The following is a 21,058-nucleotide window of genomic DNA, read 5'->3' as shown; positions in this document are numbered from 1 at the left end:
TAATCACTGGCATGAAGATCTTAATAATTGAGCTATATGAACCTAAAACAACACTGGTAACTCATTTAGAAGTTGAATATAATATACAAATACCTGTACGTGTTGCCTGATTAATAATACTGTTAAGGGTGATAAGAATGGAAAATGTTTGTTCTATTTTCCTGGAACCCCCAAGTCCACACCATAGTGTTTTCTTCTGAAACCTCGCCCCAAAACGAGATAACGCGTTAGCTCCCCTGATAAGGCGCGCGATAACGAGATAATGCGTTATGTTGTGTGATAATCTGTTCTAGTGTCAATACAGCGTGCTCATAATGATGGTTTTGCGGGCACCACTAGCTGATGGACAACGCTCCGTGATAAAGCTAGACTGATAGCGACAATATAAGGAGTGGGGCCACATCCTGGGTGTTGTAGAACCCCTATCGTGCGGAGGGGCCCCAGAGAAATGCATCTTTTCTGGCGTTTGATGCAGACAGCTGTGACAGCGTGCTTGGTGTTGGGGGATGCTAAAAGTAAGATTTTTGAGTGTTGTTGCTTTTGTGTTTTTGAATGAAATTTGGCGATTTGAATGAAACAAAAACTGAATAGATTTTACCCGTATTTTTAGTGGATTTTAACTGACACTTTTAGAAAATTATAGCCACATGTGAACGAAGAATTGTAACATTATCAATGTGTTTGATATCGATTTTACGTCGTTTTGATATTAGAGAAGATCGAGAGAGATAAGTATAGGGAGGTGTTTATAGAAGCAGCAAGTGACAATTGAAAACTTAATATTACAATACTTCTTTATCTGTTGCAACTGAAATTGTTTAAAATTAACTTAACTTGTAAGTAGTTTTATTTCTTCTCGTTTTCTTAATTCAGTATAAAATGAAAAAATAAGCCCATCGTTTTTTTTTCTTCTCATTTTTATGTAATGCCAAGAAAGAAAATACTTTGAGGCGTTAAAATAAAATGTAGATTTAACCATTCGAAAAAATGCATTTTTCTTACAAACACGTGCTAGGGGCATACAACATTTGACTGACATCAATATTCGTTAAAGCAAAATGGCGGATCAAGGTGCGGTAATTAGGAAGGGGTGGGACTTTTTTCACTTAATTGAATGATGGGGGTGTTTTGAAACACGCTAGGCCTACACACACACACACACACACACACACACACACACACACATTTAGGGTACTGTTAGGCCAGAGTGATTGTTCCCTCTCACACTTCAGCCTAGATTACATTTGAAATGTGATGCCCGTACGGTGCACGTATACTGCCCGTCATACCCTTTTCGTACAGCGTCTGAGCGGAGATAGACGGTGATCGTGCAAAATCGCACGGAATCGTACTGATTTAAGGCCATGCAATGTAGACATACTTGGCGTAGCCCGTAGCTCCTTACGATAAAAAAAAACGTACAGATAATTTCATCGCACGGCGCCCGTGTTAATGTAATCTAGGCTTTAGCGGGGAGGCGGGGAATTGTGGACGATAACTGGATATACCAATGCCTCTTATACATTTACATAGCACTTTTCATAATATTTTGCTTTACAGACTGTGACATTCGGGGGGACATCGTTTTTGTGGTGGACGCATCGAGCAGCATTAACGACACGGACTGGGAGAAACAACGGCAGTTTATATACGCTATTGTCTCGGAGTTCACCATAAGCAGAGACGACGTCCAGGTTGGTATCTTAACGTTCAGCTCTGGCTGTCAGAAAATTCATGTACTAAACTCAAAAGCAGATAAAAAGAGCATATTAGTTCAAATAGCCAACATGCCACAAGAAGGCGGTGGCACCGATACGGCTATTGGTCTAAAGATGATGCTGCAGAATCAGTTCAGCATAAGGAATCGTGATGGATACAGACCAGGTGTGCCAAGAGTTGGAGTCGTCGTCACGGACGGTTGGTCGGACAATCTCACTGAAACAAAGCTTCAGGCAAGGAAAGCAAAAGAGGAAGGCATCACCATGTTTTCTGTTGGTATAGGGGACGTCCCACGTCGGGCAGAACTGGAGGCCATCGCTTCTGATCCTCTTGATACACACGTTTTCCACGTGGATGATTTTGATGCTTTGGAAACGATCAGAGAAGCGTTGTTTGGAACTATTTGCAACGGTGAGAGTTGTGTGCTTTCCAACATCTGAGAATTCTGTAAATTTATTAGTATTGAAAATATGATAAAGAAGGCAACACTACGTTAGATGTCTATGTCTTGTGTATGTCTGAGAATACGGTCCGAATCCATTTCTTATAATGTAAAAGATTGAACATAATAATAATAAGATAAAAAGATGAAAAATAATAACAACTGATTTGCACTATGTATGAGAAGTCATAATTTAACTTGTGTGTTTTGACAGGCATTTGTCCCAAAGAGTGGATAAGAATAGGTCACAAATGTCTCTTCCTCTCAAAGGAAGAAGCGGGCTATGATAAAGCCAAGACAACGTGCTCTGGCATGTACTATGATGCCACGCTGGCCATAACCAAAACAAAGGAAGAGTACAAGACACTGGCTGGATTAATATACCAAACGACGAAATACAACTTTTCATACTATATAGGTATGGATATTATCACAAAAAGAAAAAAATGCGTGAACCGCAAAGATATTACTTTTTCCTTTCGGTTTGTATTTATACTCTACGAAATTGAATATAAAAAGCGATTGAAATTTTATAAAAAAAGGTTCATACACGAACTTTTCATAGTTAATGGGAACGACTGTTAGCGGTCAGTCACACCATCACCGTCGTTACACCCCTCAAGTGATATCACATATGTTATTACCCTCCACTAGGCGGTCGGTATAAACGGGAAAGCAGAGTCAGAAAAAAGTTAACAATATTTTATTCCTTATATTCAGAGCGCGCTTAGTTAAAACGCGTTTTCTGTGTCACCATTTTATCTGGATGGATGAATTAACATCAGTTACCAAAAACTGTTCCTTTTTTTTTACAGGATTGGACTCCGAGCACCGCCTGAATGACGTCTCCGACAAACCGTCTTTTGTATTTGCCGATAACACGTCCCTGAGAGACTATAACGAATGGACACCTGACATGGACAACAGTGTCCGTGGGTGTGTCCTGCTGGACAAGGATGAATCCTTCATGTGGACAGTGGTGGAGTGTGACAGCAAGGAGAGGTTTGTTTGTGAAATTGACAGGTCCAGGAAACGATAACATCACCGGTGGAAGTTTAATGTGACAGGCTGAGGAGGAGATTCAATTTTTCTGCTTATGAACGCAAACTGAACAATCAATTATCCCTGCATTTTCATTTTAATAGCCTTAAAGTCAAATCCTGCGCGATGTTGCTATCAGTTTAATATGAACGTTCTCGCATAGGAAAAAATTGAAAAACTTAGACAAGCTGAAAAATTATGACATAAGTTAACTTGACGTGTGGTGTCATTTCAGTGTGGTTTCAGTTTCATTTTGATGAAGGGATAAAGAACGAAAACACAGCATTATCATTTTAATCAAATTGTATATTTACACGATAATGATGACAGTAGCCTATACATGAACTTACATTGCATTTGGAATGTGAAAAATCTGTCCGTGGCTCGCGTTTGCCTGGACATTTGGTCAAACCAGCTGACCCCCTCCCTGTAACCCTCTCTCTTTCTCTCTCTCTCTCTCTCTCTCTCTCTCTCTCTCTCTCTCTCTCCGGAACTATTTACAGATTATATACAGTATCATTCCCCAGGATTATCGAGCATTTGTCTGACAGTACATAATACATGTGTAATTGTATTGATCGTGATCTGGCGGTGGAGAAATGTCCTTTCCGCTTCTTATTTTTTTTAAAATAAAAGTCAAAGTCATAAGTCAAAACTATAAAAATCTGTGAGATGCACAGAATCCTTCTGAGCTGGGCGTTCCCTTAAAGACAATTACAGAAATTACATTTGGTAACATTTTAATCAAAAGTCATGTGATCTGGGTCGTTATAGTTCTCAGACATCAAGCTCACTGTCCTCTTTTATCTGTCGTGCCTGGTCCATAGAAATATAGCGCGCATTTACCGGAGACTCTTTCTCGGTAAAATCGTCATCATCAGCAACCACTTTTCCAACGGGGCGTGGTGGCTTAAGAACATCATACGGGCACTCATCTGGGACGGCATAAATCGCACATGCGCCGGCAGGTTCTATTTCCGGTTGCGGTGGGCGCGGCGTGGGTTCTGAATACAGAGGCTCGGGTTGCTGCTGCTGTTGTGGCGGTTGTTGGTCTAGGTATAAAGGGTTTGCGAATTGGGCGTGGAGGTCGTCGTCATAGTTGCTGTAGTGATTTTGCGTTGAAACATGTTCCACTTTTTCCTTTAGGGTTCTGAAAGGAAAATTAAAGGTTGAGATCATTTGTAAATTAAAATACATTTATAGGTACTAGAAAGTCTACAGCAAATGACACACACACACGCACACACACACACACACACACACACACACACAGAGACAAAGAGAGAGAGAGGTGGCTGGTACATAATTCAAAATCATTTCTTGTTGAGAATATGTTTTGGTCAAGACATTGGTTACATTTACACCTTGGTAATTTAAACCGTAGCAGTACTTATCCTTTCTCCACTAATTTCTTAAACAGTAAACGTGAAAATATTCAGCTAAGAAAACAATAAACCATAACATAAATACCTTATGCGCCTTCTGTATACATAAACTACTATAAGAAGCACCAAAACTAAGATGAATATTCCAGCAAATGAAGCGCCGATCACAACACCTGAAGACATAATGATATAAATTAAAAAGGGGATTCAGTATTTTCCGCATTTAAAAATAAAATTATAAATGTGAAACACAAGAAAAATAAAAAAAATGTATGAAATACATAAAAAAGGAATTACATTACATGTCGCAACCACAACAAAATGCATTAACCAAAATTGTTATAAATGTAATAAAATCACTGATACTGACTTTCAGGTAAAATGACTTTATTGTTTGTACATGTAACATCACATTTTACATTTATATCTATGCCATTAGGTATTCCTGCATGCTTTATTATAAGCTTAAAACATATCATTAAAAGTGCTCTAACCATGGCTAAATAAACATCATTTCATATGAGTTCTATATTCGGCTAGTTGAACAATACATACCTGTGTGATCAGCTGGTGGTTGACTGTCTGACTTGAATGCACCAGCATTTGCGCCACCTGGAATTATGATGAATTGTAAATTTGAACGTAAAAACAAAATAAAATCGTTTATCAACTGAGATCCGTTTACTAGAATGTATCTGTATTATTATAAACGTCACCAGTAGAGCAGTAGAGACCAGACTGGGAGACATTATGTCACGTTTTAGGTCTCTACGGGACTGCAAAAAAAAGGAGTCTATAAAGACAGGTTTATTGTAGGCTCAAGATACTATCTTCGAGTCATTTGATTACACAAAACACGAAGTATCTATGCATATGCATACCTGGTTTGAAGTTACTGGAAGTTGTCGAACTGGAAAATTTCACGTCTGTTTTGGTGGCAGCGGTGGGACTGGATCTCGTCGCAAAACTTGTGGTAGGTGAGACTGGGCGAGTGTGCCGAGTGGTTGGACGAGTGCTGGTTGTGGTGGTTGTAGTAGGCCTGGTGGTGGTTGTGATGGTTGTGGTTGTGGGGGTGGTGGTTGTGGTAGTAGTAGTAGTAGTAGTAGTAGTAGTAGTGGTGGTGGTGGTGGTTGTTGGAAGCATATCTAAAAAAAAAAATGAAAATTCACTATCATTAAACGTATATAACATGCTTATTATTATTATTATTATTATTATTATTATTATTATTATTATTATTATTATTATTATTATTCAGCAGTGACATTGTGCACATACGAAGGTTCTTTATCATATCATGTCTCCAAAATTGGACTATATACTGTCTACTGGCTTCTGTTCTTCCATCTAATAGGATCGACACTTACCGTACATGCAGATATATCGGTAGGTATGCGGCCACGTCTCACACAGGTAGTTCCCCCAGCGCCACCCGTCTGGACGCTTCATGGCGGCGCAGTCAGTGTATGGCGCCAAGACGTGGTCCTCTGGCTCTCCCGGGTTCCAATTCTTGAAGGAGTCCAGTGTTGTGTGTCCTGAATAATAATAATAATAATAATAATAATAATAATAATAAAATCCATGCTCAAGTTCGTAAATTTGATAATGGGCTGGTCAGTTAGGCTAAGAATTTTTTTGACGTTGCAAAATCTTTAATTTTAGATTTAACCATCGACATTTCTTTTGCTTTGCACTGACGTTACAAGTAAGCCTTACTCCCCGGCACAGACGTGACGACATGAGGAAAATATCTGTAGCGACAGTTGCTTGCTACCTGACCGGTTATACAAATTAACCCCCCCTCCCCCATCCCCACTTCTCGTTAATCTCACCTGTATCCACCCAGTACCACGAGCCCTCGTTTGCTTTATCGTTGGCTCCTATCCAGACGCCATTAAACGACCCCCACGCAGACTGCAGAGAGTTCAGGATGCCATTCAAGAAGTTTTGGGTCTCTTGGTTATATATGGCTGCAAGTGTTCCGCCGGTACTTCTGCAGTCAGTCAAGGCATCCTCCCAGGTCTTTTCAACGTTGAAGAAACGGTAACACTTGTTTTGGAAGGGGTAGACATTAGGCTGGTCGCGAACTCTACTTGGACACCTCGATATATCTGAAAAGCAGTAATACGATATATCAATTTGAAAATAAAATTCTTTTGGTGATTGAAATATAAATATAACAGTGTTAGAGGCTATTTCATCATCAACACACGAGTTACCATAAATTAGATTTTGAACTCTCATCTGCTACTTGTCCGACTTTGAGCAGTTGAGGATGCACACAATCACAATCAGTGAGACGAAGGGAGCACCTACTGCAATCGGCTCCATTGCAGAAGTTTTAAGATCAAGAAGCAATATATCAGGACATAAATCCTCTTATTCTTTTGATATTTCTTCTCATTTATCAACACGCAACCCGCAATTTGTATGCATAAAGAGAAGGATTTGGTAAGGACAAAGAGACATTAGATTCTTTAAAGGAAATTTTAATGATCACGTGATAACTAAGAGGAATAAACGTCAGGGGCGGACGGCAGCCGTCTTCTGGGTCAGAAATTTTCAAGTTGACAGTGACGGGCATCTAATTTTTTTCTGTCGGAAGACGGTCGAAACGGAAGATGGTTAGTTTGGAGGACTGTCAGAAAATATCTCTGAATCCGCCCCTGAATGTCGCCATGATTGCGCTTATCGAAAGTATAGAACTCGGCTCTATTTGCGGAATTAAGAGTGGACCATCAAAACAAGGAAATACATCTACCTTTTTTACGGGAGAAATAAATACCATAGCAAGCCAGCGCTTATACCTAGAACAATGTGGTACGAGTTGTAACATTTAGAGCTAATTTCCCCTGATATCACATTCCGTTTGTGGTGTAAGTTAAAGATATTGCGGTGAGCATTTAAAAAACACGCAATCAAACACCTGATCTAAAATAGGTGGTAAACCAGCGTTTCTTAAGGGTAAGTCACCCCTAATGAGAGAACCCGGTGTTGGGTTACAGCAGAACTCGTAATGAACTGAGTGAAATCTTATAACATCTATCACAGCGGCTGATGAGTCATCATCATTAAGTAGAAAAAATGAAGGAAAAACTTGCCATGGAAGATTCAAAGCCAGTCATAACCTTTCATGTATCATTGATATCAATGCCATTCTCTGACCCGAGATTTTCTTCAAGTTTACATTTGACAAAAGGTTACATGAAGAGGGAGGTAAAGAAATTCACTTTACATAATAATCTAAATGCATTATCAGTCTCATGGAGCGGCCAGTAAACAGCGTTGTCTAATATCGAATCTAATGTACAGAAAATGTGTAAGACCTCCGCTGGCCGTAACCACAACTTAACAGCCAGCAATTCAATACAACAACAAAATTGTTTTTGTGGTTTTTAAGATAATGCCGTATGTAATTTCCATTCCAACCTCGGACACTGAATCATTTTATTTTCCCCATTGATAAAAGTTCACATGCGTGTTTTGTACTACATATATGATTTTCTTGTTTACAAATACCAGGATTGACCATTGATATCCGACGTAGAACAAAGCGAATGTTTTATAATTACAAACTAAAACGAAAATTTAAAAAACGAAAAGTTGCTGTTGGTAGAGATTGCGTTTTTTTTCAATATCTAAATTAAGAACCATTCATTTAATGTTTGTTTACCCGAGGTTGTTATTTAGTAAAAGGAAAACAAGTAAACGTTTCATTTCGAAGAATAAACAGAAATGGCATCGTCAATGTATGTGGATATTTGATAATTGGGATTGATGATTTATTGGAAAAGAAAAGTGAATGTAAAAATCTGATTAATAAAAGGCACAATGCATGCAGCACAGACACGTGTATCAGAACTTTTTTCTATAAGGGATGTTACGCCAGGTGTTTATACTGTATTAAGCATTCACCCTTAAGACACATTCAGTTCAACATGTATATAATCTCAATGGAAGACTCAACATAAGGACACATTTTTTGGTATGGCGTCACAGTCATGGAGGTGGCGGTAACAGGAGCAAGATGTCGTGTGACGTCATGCAGTACCAAAGCTTTCCGTATCTACCATGAAGAGTAGTGCAAACAGTAGCGAGACGAGTGCAGTACAGTCTAGAGTTAATGTCTTCAAGTCGTGCCTAAAGGTATTAACAGAACGCGGCGCTCGAGAGAAAAATTCCTACGACGCGTTTAAATGATTTAAGCCACGAACTGCAACGATCCTAGTGCGTCGAGCACAATAAGAACGCACCAAACAAGCAACGTTGATAAGTATTAAGTTTCTGAATGGAAGATAAAGCGCTAATCCCGATACAATCCAGAACGCTTTGTTTTATTCATCTTAAATGACTGGAAATCAAAGAAAAATATCGGGCTGAGTTCTATGGTCGAACCACTTGACTCCGTGTAAACGCTCTTAGTGGTCCCAGTCACAACACTCACCCGGCCAGGACAGAGTCGTTTTTATATTCACCACACACCAATCAAATACTAGCATATGTGCTTATTTGTTCAATGTTGATCCCAAACAACGACGAAATGTACTATACATGTATGTCTAAGAGTTGACAAAATGTCACATTTACTTAAGGGAAACAACTTTTCTAAAGCCAACAAATATACCGCCTATCAGCTTGATATTGTCCCGCACAACATTTCAAGGACGTCTCTTTTACACACTGAGTTTTACTTTAATTTCCCCTTACAAACGCTCACCGCTTAATCTAAAATATTATTTCATATTTATTCAGCGGTTTAGAGAAATACATAAATAAGGTAAAAGGCGTGTGTGCAGGCTAATTGCCAGGTGAGTCGTACAGCACACCTTAGTCACATCGAACCACCGATGCTATCAGGTAGAACGCATACCAGAGGTGGAGCGGCTATGCTGAGCACAGTCATTAAGGCCCCACTCCAGTTCATTCAATCGGTCTACGTGGATCGACCCAACTCTCCGAGGACTCTCGCTGAGCGCAATCAGCTTGAATGAATGACACGCCTCCTTTCGTTTCCAACGTACTCGTATAATCACCAACATTTATTCAGTTAAGCCAAAGAGATGTAGAGATATACGTCTCTTTGGGTGAGCTGATTGCAATCAGCGAGAATCCCTGCAGAGTTGGGTCGATCCCCCTAGACCGATGGTGTCTGTGGGAATGGGGCCTATGTCTTTGATGTAACATCTTTCTACCTGGCGTGTCTTAATACAATCGTAAGAAGTTACAGGTATGATATATAATACTGTGACGGCAGTGACTGGAACAAATAAGTCAACATTCACTGTGATGTCGAAGCCATGACTCGTCATATACCGCGGTGACTGTATCAGAGAGATCAATTATAGATATGATGGGTGAAAAATAATATCAGACACGGTACACCCGCCCGCGCGCTTAGTGTATGCATCTCTCCTGCTGAACTTCGGGTTGCAGTAAAGAGCTGCAATTATAAGACGGAAATAAAAGAAAGGAAATGTAATTGAGAACAGCTTATCTGTTTATTTGCAAATTTCCCACCAATCTCCACTATCCCATCGTCTACTGTGAGTCCCTAGTGTTGATAACACTTGGGAAGATTAGAGTATTTACACACCTGAAAGGCATGTTGAAAGCCAATATTAAAACCCTAATATATATTTACACATCCATGGTTTCGATGAGTATTTTCTTATTCAGTGATGGGTGAAAATGAAAGATCCAAAAAGAATGGTGTTTATTTGACTTTCTCTTTCGAAAGGGTGAGGTTGTGGGCGTTAATTATGCTTAATACGAAAGTATAGTGTTTAAAACGAAAGTAAACATTAACCAGGGGGGGGGGGGGGGGGGGGGCGGGGGAGAGAAAATAGACGCCTCTCAGCTCGGTCAACTCATCAAGATTTCTTTCAAAGAGAGGGGAGGAGCTCTATTTTCATACAGCATCATCCATCTGATGATATTCTGGTGTCACGGTATGACATGGCTTGGTGTAACAGAAGGCCCATTAACCATGATCTCTTGGGCTAAGTGACGTTATATGATACGTTTCCAGCTCCTATTATATATTGTCCGCAGTTATCTCCATGGAACCTTGAATGAAATATAACCCTCAGCATTCTTGACATCGGATTGAAAAATATGCTTCAGTTCATCTGGTGGTTCAATCCCCACCTGCCTTTTTTTCATTTTTTTGAATTTTTTTTTCTTTATTTACAGTATGCTGCACTTTAGCCATAGAGTGTATACAATCGCAAGATAGATATATATATATGAGATTGTGACATGCTTTTGTAGCCGATATGAAATCTGTAAAATCACTGGACAGAAGATATAGGAATATGTGAGAAAATGACAGTCTGACAACTCACTGTAATGACAAAGGTTTTCTAGTATTGAAAATAAGGGTGTAGGACAGATTTTTCAAAATCAGTTTCCTTCGATCAGCGCGTCTTCTCAAGAATGAAAAAGAAGGCATGTTATAGTATTTGAGAAGGAACATGCAGGCTCTCGCTGCACCCCCATTACCCTCTTAAAATATTCTGCCTGACCCGTGTACGTCTTCCAACACAACCTAATGCCTGTACTTTATAATTACTTCTTATGATGATCGTAGTCTACTAATACATTACTAGCGCAAGACCCATTTTAGACCCCATTCCCAGAGATTAGATCCAACTAGATCGACCTAACTCCCTGGGGGTTCCGAGCGGGCACGAGAGTAAATTACCCCCTTACAGCTTGAAGTAGGCGGGACGGACTTTTTAGCCGGATTATCTGACAGTAATCTAGTGAGACTCCCCACGGGGATAGATCGATCTAAAATCTATGGGAATGCGCCCGTCTTCAAACACAATGCACTTATTCGTCCAAGTGTCCAATTACTGTACTGCGTCCCCAGACTACCCCCCCCCCCCCAACCCCCGGCCAACGCCAAGAGAACCCATGCACTGCCCCACATTCAAACGACAGCTGAATTCACTCCATCCTCGGTTGACGCGCTTTGAAACTGAGGCGGTTTTAACTTAGAACCGGTCTAAACGGTATCCAGAACGTCCTGCCAGGCTCGAAGTGTGTTTAATACAAAAATATGCTTTCGGTTACTCACGAGATGTATCGTACGATATGGCATCCGGAGCGAAGCTATGTGCAATAGATAATACCCAAATCTGTGTTTAATTTCTGGGGGTCACCATGGAAAAAGACTAGTGAAAGCTTTCTATGTACATGTATTTTTCAGCACAAAATAAAATCCACGAAATATCATAGAAGTATCGTAACCTATACATGTATTTTGTATTTTCGGCTAACAGCGCGGGGTGTTGTATCATAAACTTTTATATATACAGGTATCTGTGAATTCGAACATAATCGTTTGTGTGGTACGTGGTTCGAGAGCCTGGTATTTTACTTCACCGTGACTGACTTATTTATCTGAAGAGGGAGTTTCTTCCCAGTATTGTAGTCTATAGTAACACATTACATAACGACTGTAAACGATATGACTGGATTGTCATATTGATTGTTTTGATCGTAACAGGTAAGAAAGGGGGTCAATACACACCCACATATCGATCGGGGCATATCAACCCATACAAATAGAAATATATGAAAATACATATTTCGCGCATACGGTAACACCTTTTTTCTTGAAAGAGAATCAGGATATTTATTGTATATTTGGCACATAAATTCTTGCCTACTAATAACCAATGGCACTCATCATATGTACCGTGTTAGAGCTCCGTTCGGATCTCTCTGTACGTGTCTGTGTTTGGGTGCACGAGAGAGAGAGAGAGAGAGAGAGAGAGAGAGAGAGAGAGAGAGAATTATCGCCACCTACCTGCCACAGATTCACGGCACGTTACCAACAGTCCTATCAATCCACCAAGAACCACACGCATGGGGGGAAACTGACAGAATTTCATCTTGCTCTCGACCCGTCTCTCGCTGCACTGCAGTGATTCTAACCACAAAGAATGCCAAGATCGTACACTCCACGACCAGTGTCAATATACGCGGCTTGTTTAGAACGTTGAGGCTGACCAGATGTAAACAATGTACAAACACTTGTCGTTGACAATTGAACCCAACTCTGTCTCTTGCTATAGAGGTTCATTCAATGTCAATGGCGGAAAAGTCTCTCCCTAATAAATCAAGTACTAACAGTATATTTTGATATGCTTTCTCCAAAGTAACTTACAGAGGACTGTGTGTGGCAACAGTGGCAAAAGTACACTTGAGTTTATCCCTTCGATACAACTAAGAGTTGATCAACGTTTCCCCACAACGTGTAGGCGTCTCTAACTTCTCGGCGTCGTGCTCAAACTGTAAATCTCCCTCGTTCCTTCTCGGCCACAGCTAGACCCTTATATAGACCCTGTGTACGAACTTTGTTAGGAAGAGAAATACTGTGCAAAGGGTTCAGATTCCTTTGCAGTCTGAGCTAGCCTTCCACGTCCTTCCGCCTGGAGACTGTGTTCCTATATAGCTGAAGACTTACCCCATCAACACAAAAATACACGCATTGTATATACGACCCCAGTGACGTCGGCACCCTCATTGTTATTAAGATGCGATCTCGACACAGTGACCCCCGTTTCTATATTGAGTCATACGAGGGGACCTGCTTTGCGTGACAAAGGGGGATTTACCCTTCGTCGCTTCGGTACACCTACACAGAGTAACTACCTGGTCTGACGTCACACTGATATACCTGTAGACCCCAATATCACTCCTCTTCTTGAATCGTAGTGTAGAGTTCGTGTTTAAACTATTTGGAAAATCTTTTGAGATTTTACACCCAAGGTAAAATTTTAGAAATCCGCCTTTGAATAAAATACCGCGCCTGTTCTCGTTTTATTATTATTTTTATTAATTTTAATTTTATTTATATTTAAAAGAAGGAAACCGACACTGTTTTGGGCCGTAAGTCACTCTATTTCAGTGAACTGCTGTCTGCTTTCTCGAATTAGAGCAGAATAAAAATATCTTAAAGTGAGAGCCACCATAACGAAAGAGTAATATGTTGCTTCTGGACATAAATTACGATCACACCATAACTCAGCGGTAACATCTCACAAGATTGAAGAGAAGAAACCATGCCATGACGTTATACCTTGTGACAACACGTGACCCTGTTATTTATGTCTGAGAGACTATTCCCACAGATATTTAGATCGATCAATCCCCCTGGGGAGTTTCACTAGATTGCTGTCAGCTTAACCGGCTTAAATGCCCCGCCTACTTAAAGCTGTAAGGGGGTAATTAACTTTGGTGCGTGCTCGGCTCCCGGAAGCTGACAGCAATTTAGCGTGAACCCCCAGGGAGTTAGGTCGATCCAGATGGATCGATCCAAATCTGTGGGAACCTAGTCTGAGGATGCTTTATCTACATGTATATACTGGTACAGAAGCTCGCTTTAAACCTTTTACATATATCTGTTAAAGGGCTTTCTTCATTTTTCATATTACCTTAACAAATTCACTCTTATTTTATTTATTTATTTATTTATTTATTTATTTATTTATTTATTTATTTATTTATTTATTTATTGTGAAATAACTGAGAAACGACAATGAGCTGCAAATTGTATTGATAATGATACAAATCCACCCTGTTTATCCGATCTTTAAACGCGGGGTGCATGACCCCATTTGGTTGTCAATATTCCAGAATACTTTTTTTTTTCTAAACAAAGACGTCCCGAACAAGAGCGCGTCCCTTAAAAGAATCCCTGCTGTTTTTTTTTTAAATAAGCTTCGAACAAAAAATCGAGTCACGAAGAAAATCACCTATTTGTACGTATAGTGTGTCTGGATGAAGTGGTGACCTTATGATGTTTTGTTTAAATGGATTCTCATCCATGTTTAAGGTCATCGCCTGTTCAGAGTCTGACGGATGAAACGTGTCTGAAAAGTATGTGTACTTACATGTGACTTGAGAATTAGAAACTAAATGATACTACAGAGAAAACTATTTTGCCCCTGTCAGATGTATAGTATCGAATTAACCTACCATTAATTATCCTGTTATATAATTTCTAGTGCAAGTGTTAATATTTATTATAGTTAAACACACTTTATGACATTTTCATTCTTTTGTTTTCGGACTATTATAATTTTTATTTTATTATTTATTTGTTTCGTTCTCACCGTATTTTCTCTATCTTAGCAAACGAATCGATTGTAAAATCATTTTTAAACTGCCACAATTTTGTGACCCTCGAACCAAAGGCATTCTGTCTCAGTTTATCATGTACGATACTTCCTTTCATACAGGTCACCACCTGTATGGGCTTTTCAAAGGTCTTCTGAGCCTAAAAAGCCTGTACCACAACCATTGTACATGTTCATGACACGTAAAATACGTTCATGCCACTCCACCCTTATTGCCTCTGCTATTCAATAAAATGCCTTATGCATTAAAAGACAAGACAACTGCACATAAACCGATACTACTTCATTTCGTAATTCGAAGTATACGTTTTTAGTTATTACATAATGTTACATGACGTCAGACCAGCTGACTACATCCATGTATTTCTTAGTGGGTATTATATGTACAGAATGATTTATGAAAAAATGGGTGAAATTTACATGTCTTAAATCGATAATAATAATAATAATAATAATAATAATAATAATAATAATAATAATAATAATAATAAAATATTGAGATTTTTACAAGGGTCAATCCATTCCTTTTACGTCGCAGAAAATAAAAATATGAGCCATGTATGTCATTGGATCGCTGAGCAGTGGTGCGACAAAGGTTAATGTTACATTAGAAACGTCTTCTCCACGCACCTTACCCTATGTACACTGACCTGTGGATCCAAGGAGATTCATTATGGCAAGATATTCAAAACACTTTTCACAAACAGAGACAAATAGCACACGGCTCAACACATCACAATAGTGAAGATATCATGTTCGTGTTGCCAGGTAGCGCCCCGTCATCATGGGTGTGGATGACTCGCACTGCTCTGTTACATCATAGTCTACAGAAATTCGTGACATGAAAAGTGGCTATAAGATGTACTTAACAATGCGTCCTGTTGTTCCTTGATGGCGGCACCGCCCCCTAAATAATACCCCTCCGTGACGGCTCGTGAAGACGATATTGCGCGTCATAGTGATGGACAGCCCGAGGATAGTCAAAGAGTTTAGAGGCTGGATTCGCTGAGCCTTCCTCACTGATGGAATCTGATGGTTTTAATCTTTTGGCAAGATGTATTGTGAAAAATTTCCTTAAACCTTTGAAAATGGATCTTTCTAAAACCTGTCACGGCAACAAAAAATTTCACCGATAACCCCAGTTTGCAAGCAGTTGTTTCAAACTTCAGGGCTACATCTTTGATGTCATGGCGTTGTTTATGGAGAATGTGTCTCCTACACCCGTTGTGTAATTTAGCATAAAAAAGGATAGGCCTATCACCTGGATTTCTAAACGACCATAAAATTGCGTTGTGTTGGTACACGTCAGGGGGTTCTGCGTCTATTTCTTTTTCGATCCTTCTAAAGAAGCTAGAAATGGTTTTATTTGACTCAGGCGATAAGTCAACACAACATTCAAGAATTTCCAGTTCCAAATGTCATCACTATTTTGATAACATTCACACCAAATTATTAGCATCATCCGCATTCGCTTGTGCCTTCATCGTCATGTATCCGTCATTGGACAGACCGACCTTTAAATCATCCACATCGTCCTCTTTTAATTCAAGTTTGGCATTTTCACCAAAAGATGTGGGATTTTTTATTTCATCGTATGGGTTCGGGTCGCCCAATTCGGCGTAAAAGTTCTCCTGCGCGGGGCCCACGGCCCCCAGGTCTGTCGGTAGGGCACCCCCGTACATCGGATTGGAGAACCGCGCGTTCATGCCCTCTCCGTCGTCAGTGACGTTATGAGTCCATAGAGGCTCTGGCTCTCGTGCTTTTTTCCTGTAATAAAAGAAAATTGAGATGCTCGATAAATGCTGTTCAGTTGAAGTTGAAGTTTATCACTTAAGTCGTATAGAGATGGAGATAAATGTGTCAGACTGTGCTGAAAATAAATTAATGGCTTGACATAACATTAAATACATGTATATAGGCCTAAATCAATGACAAGTTGCATGTTGTTTTTAATTTTAAAAAAACTTTTCAGAATTGAAATATTTTGTCTGGGTGAGTTCAGCATTGAATGTTCCGATATGTAAACTAGAAATTGTGCCACACTATCTTAAAACTTGTCAAACTCAAATTAATTATTTCTCGTCTTCTTTGGGTTAATCAAATTATAAACTAGAACTTTATTTGACTATTTCTCCCCACGAACTCTATCTCTGATCTAACTTACGAGTTTAATCTCCGTCTGAAGAGCACGAAGACTATGACCAGTACAACCAGTATAATCAGAACAGCGGCGGTTGCCGTCAGCCCAATTGTCAAACCTGAAATAATAATAATAATAATAATAATAATAATCTGTCTGTTTTTGGTTCTATTTCAAAATTTTGTTAGCCTCTCCTCCATAGGAACGGCTGTTACTTTTTAGAGTTTTCAACTACAGTTTTTAAAAATTTGTTTTGTGGTGCATATATTTAAATGCTGTGTTTAATTTAAGTGCCTTTACATGTACCAGTAAACATACATCAGTTACCAGTAAACATACATCAGTAAACAAAATATCATGCACATGTATTTCTATCATCAATATGAAGGTCCACAGAAACTAATTGGCCCTGGCCCGTTGACCAGTTGGATCGTTTTCCCATAATTTTGACATAAATAAGACCATTAATAAATATCTTGAAATTAATGTATTGGTTATCGCACTGATCACTACGTTCTCCTGAATTTGTCCCACCAAACATACCTTCGTTATTCTGCTCCTGTTGTTGAACGGCTGCTGCATTTGCGCCCCCTGAAAGAAGTGAACAAAATACTTTCTGGATTATGATGTCTTCTTCTTTGGGTATTCTAGTGAAACGCGAGAAACATCTTTTCATCTTTGTCATATTCCAAAGTTTTTTCTTACTTTAAAATGTTTAAAACATCATCTTCATAAGCCAGCTGTGACGTCACAGATTCCCCAATTGGCACATAATAACCGACTTATTTTGACAATATTTTTTTTTCTACCTACCTATCTACCTTATGCGTATACTGTATAACAAGCGCAAGATTATACCCCCCCCCCCCCCACACACACACCCTTATCAACACTCTTACCTGGCTTATCAGATTTCACAGTTGTTGATGTTGGGAACTTTTCTTCAGATTTCGTTGTAGATGGCGTAGAAGACATACCAAGCTTTGTAGTAATAGTAGTGGGGGTAGGGCCACTGGTTGAAGAGACGGTCGTGTTTTCGTTGGTTATTGTTCCTGGTATGGTGGATGTAGTTGGTGTTGTGGCGGTTGTCGTTGTAGGTGCTACTGATGTTGTTGTTGTCGGTGTAGTTGTTGTTGTTGTCGGTGTAGTTGTTGTCGTTGTCGGGGTAGTGGTTGTCGTTGTCGGTGTAGTTGTTGTTGTTGTCGGTGTAGTTGTTGTCGTTGTCGGGGTAGTGGTTGTCGTTGTCGGTGTAGTTGTTGTTGTTGTTGTCGGTGTAGTTGTTGTCGTTGTCGGGGTAGTGGTTGTAGTTGTTGTTGAGGTGGTAGTAGTCGGAATCATGTCTGAAATATAATAATAGCATTTTGTCATCGGCCACGTCTTGTAACAACACTAATCAGAGTACAATACCAATTTTGATATAACTTTACATAAATATTAATACGCACGTAATGTTACAATCAATGTACATGTAAAAAATCATTTACTTCTGGTGACTATGACCCCCAATATGTACAGTGTATACCGCACCATGTTTAAAAAGTTTCATGTATAAAACATTATACATACCGTACATGCATATAAATTTGTACTGGTAGAAAAGATGGGTACAGTGGCTGTCCACCCACTTCCAGCCGTGTTCTCTCCTCAGGATGGAGCACGGATGGTTCTGGTTACTTGACGGCTGTCCGGAGTTCCAGTTTGTGTAGACCAAAGCGTGCCCTGGAACATGGATACAGAATATATATACATGGGTAAATGCTATATTTAATATGAATTTTTATTTCTATTGAAAATTGTGGCACGTAGCTTAAGGTGACACTATAAATACCTGAACACGTGGAAAAGTAAGCAAAGATAACATCCGAGACAGAGAGAGAGAGCGAGAGAGAGTTGGGGGGATATCCAGTGATTGAGTGGATAGCTGTCTGTCTGTCTGTTTATCTGTCTGTCTGTCTTTCTGTCTGGCTTCGGGGCTAGCAGAATGGATGTACATGTGTGCGGACAGACAGACAGACAGACGAAAAGGGGTGGGTTTCTAGAGTAAAGACATGTAATATTCATTCATGATAGCACGTCATCTGAAAACAACATTAAACGAACTGTAGGCACCCATGGTTATTATTTTGATAATAATAATACTGCAGGTGAGACATATTGGCTGTAAAGGCACACCAGCGGGATACGAGTGCAACTTGATGTCTGGACAGGCGTTTAGATGCGCTAGATCGCGTCACAGGGAACGCCTTTCTTCTTCTTGAAAAGTAGTGCATATGCTATGAATGCTTAGCAAAATGTCACCCACTTTTATATATTCATCTCTTTTGTGTAGGCATTTAGGGAATGTTGATTCATGTATTTCATATTTCAATGTAGTCTGCAACTGACAGTACTGTTGAGATAAACCATTAAGCAAGGGTATCAGGGGCTTCTAAAATATGATACAAAATTAAAGTATGCGCGATGCATTAATTTTGTGACAGACTGCTAGCACACCCAGTGGTCAGAGAGTACGCGCGCGTGTTTGTGTGTCTCTCTGTGAGTGTGTTTGTGTGTGTGTGTGTGTGTGTGTGTAAACGCGCGCGCGCATGTATGTGGACGGACCGTAAATTGCTACCTGACGACCACGCCCATGCACTCCCGCTCCTTCTCAGCCCTATCCAAATGCCGTTATTCCTCCAGGACGATGACAGCACCGTGGACAACACCTCCGAGATAAAGTTCATCGTTGCCTGGTCGTGGATCTCCACGTGTCTGCCCCCGCGCTGTTGACACCAGGCCTGCGCGTCCGACCAGTACTTCTCGCTGTTCACAAACTGGTAGCAGCGCTCCCCGAAGTTGAAGACGTCGTGTTCGAAGCGTATGCGAGATGGACAGCGCGATGTGTCGTATGTAGCTGAAGAAAGAAGGAATATATATATATATATAATATATGTTGACATATATATGTTGATATAGTGCACATGTAACAGATGTGAATTTGAATTATGATATTCTTGTATATGTTGAGTTAGTTTTCAGTGAAATGCAAACACGTGCAATTAAGTGTATGTGGTAGGCCCTACACACTTACTATGTATATGCCCTTTACCCGTATGTTGCGGTGTCCGTTGTGTGGGCCTACATAAACACAAATACGAATGCACAGTATACCACAGTACACACACACACACGCACACACACACACAGAGAGAGAGAGAGAGAGAGAGAGAGAGAGAGAGAGAGAGAGAGAGAGAGAGAGAGAGAGAGAGAGACGAAATAGTAATTTTAATTACTATTAAAATAGACACGTGTATAAGGGATAACTGCAGAAATATTATTGAAAAACGAAGCCACACAAAAACAATTAATGCACCTACCTTCAACCTTTGTTCCACGCAGAAGAAAGCACAACAACATTCCTCTTGCGAGTGTTAAAAAGTTTGGTCCTCGGCTGTGCGACATCATCAAAAGATCATAAGGTTTTCCAACAAATTTCTTCTTTAAAACACGAAAGGACGCTTGCTTCTGACACTACAGCACGCCGAATCCCCGTTTTTACTGCGTCCTCTGATAAACTGGGGAACTGACTGTGGAAATACATCAGAAGCAAAAACTTTTACCTCCATTGAAATTGTAATGCTAATGAGCTTTACGTATGTGAGTCATGCGTTTTCTTTTCTTTGTGTTATATGTGTAGACCCTTTCAATTTTTCGCCCACGTCAAGGGCCTTTGTCAGAGTATTGTATGTCAGATTGCAGCCCTTTGTCGCGTCCATTTTGCTGATGTTTTTATTACAAAGGTGGAAAGGTGTTTTGATCTCTGGAGCATTTGCAGGGGAGCGAAAGGTGGAAGTGACTTTTAAGGTAAATGGGTCACATTTAAATTATCACAGGTGCATGGTTAATTGAATTATTTAACTACCTGTATTAATTTTCCAGCCACCTTGATGTCAAAAGTAAGAAAATAAAACAATAAAAAGTCACTTTCATATTTGTTTACATTTAATGATTTTGAGTATTTTATTGTATTTCATGTTATCTGTACACAAAATTTTCCCGCGAATTTTAAGGTCAGTTTTTAATGTAGTTGTAAAATGCGACCGGCTTTGTCAAACGTTTTGCTAAATAGCATTTTAGTATGACATTTAATGACAAAAGTCATACGTAGCTTTAAGTATCTTTTAGCATACAGCTTTTAAAA

At 39.7% G+C, this 21,058-nt stretch overlaps 3 protein-coding genes across 4 annotated transcripts; 1 reads left to right on the top strand and 2 right to left on the bottom strand.

Moving 5' to 3' along the window:
* The first annotated feature begins 344 nt into the window (after nucleotides 1-344).
* LOC106153387 (matrilin-1) lies at nucleotides 345-3,487 on the top strand. 2 transcript variants are annotated; one of them, XM_013527295.3, is made up of 4 exons: nucleotides 345-515; nucleotides 1,561-2,130; nucleotides 2,376-2,579; nucleotides 2,977-3,487. In XM_013527295.3, exons 1-4 carry the CDS (start codon nucleotides 449-451, stop codon nucleotides 3,198-3,200), a joined length of 1,065 nt encoding a protein of 354 aa, XP_013382749.3. In that variant the 5' UTR covers nucleotides 345-448; the 3' UTR covers nucleotides 3,201-3,487. The 2 variants fall into 2 exon arrangements, with proteins under 2 accessions (XP_013382749.3, XP_086852284.1); XM_086996158.1 differs by lacking the exon at nucleotides 2,376-2,579.
* LOC106166762 (uncharacterized) lies at nucleotides 3,488-13,117 on the bottom strand. Its single transcript, XM_024076324.2, has 7 exons — nucleotides 12,404-13,117; nucleotides 6,420-6,698; nucleotides 5,955-6,122; nucleotides 5,469-5,732; nucleotides 5,143-5,199; nucleotides 4,673-4,760; nucleotides 3,488-4,352 (listed from the first exon to the last, which is right to left on the bottom strand). The coding sequence occupies exons 1-7, from the start codon at nucleotides 12,486-12,488 to the stop codon at nucleotides 3,980-3,982; spliced, it is 1,314 nt and encodes a 437-aa protein (XP_023932092.2). The 5' UTR covers nucleotides 12,489-13,117; the 3' UTR covers nucleotides 3,488-3,979.
* A 1,889-nt stretch (nucleotides 13,118-15,006) lies between these two features.
* LOC106153375 (uncharacterized) lies at nucleotides 15,007-20,480 on the bottom strand. The gene is made up of 7 exons (XM_086996053.1): nucleotides 20,235-20,480; nucleotides 19,493-19,771; nucleotides 18,445-18,597; nucleotides 17,778-18,218; nucleotides 17,422-17,469; nucleotides 16,903-16,996; nucleotides 15,007-16,505 (listed from the first exon to the last, which is right to left on the bottom strand). Exons 1-7 carry the CDS (start codon nucleotides 20,320-20,322, stop codon nucleotides 16,178-16,180), a joined length of 1,431 nt encoding a protein of 476 aa, XP_086852179.1. The 5' UTR covers nucleotides 20,323-20,480; the 3' UTR covers nucleotides 15,007-16,177.
* Nucleotides 20,481-21,058: the final 578 nt, after the last annotated feature.

Source organism: Lingula anatina, chromosome 9, assembly GCF_051362555.1.
Source record: "Lingula anatina isolate TDL-2025a chromosome 9, LinAna3.0, whole genome shotgun sequence".
NCBI classification, from domain to species: domain Eukaryota; kingdom Metazoa; phylum Brachiopoda; class Lingulata; order Lingulida; family Lingulidae; genus Lingula; species Lingula anatina.
This window is presented reverse-complemented; position numbering and strand designations above follow the sequence as displayed.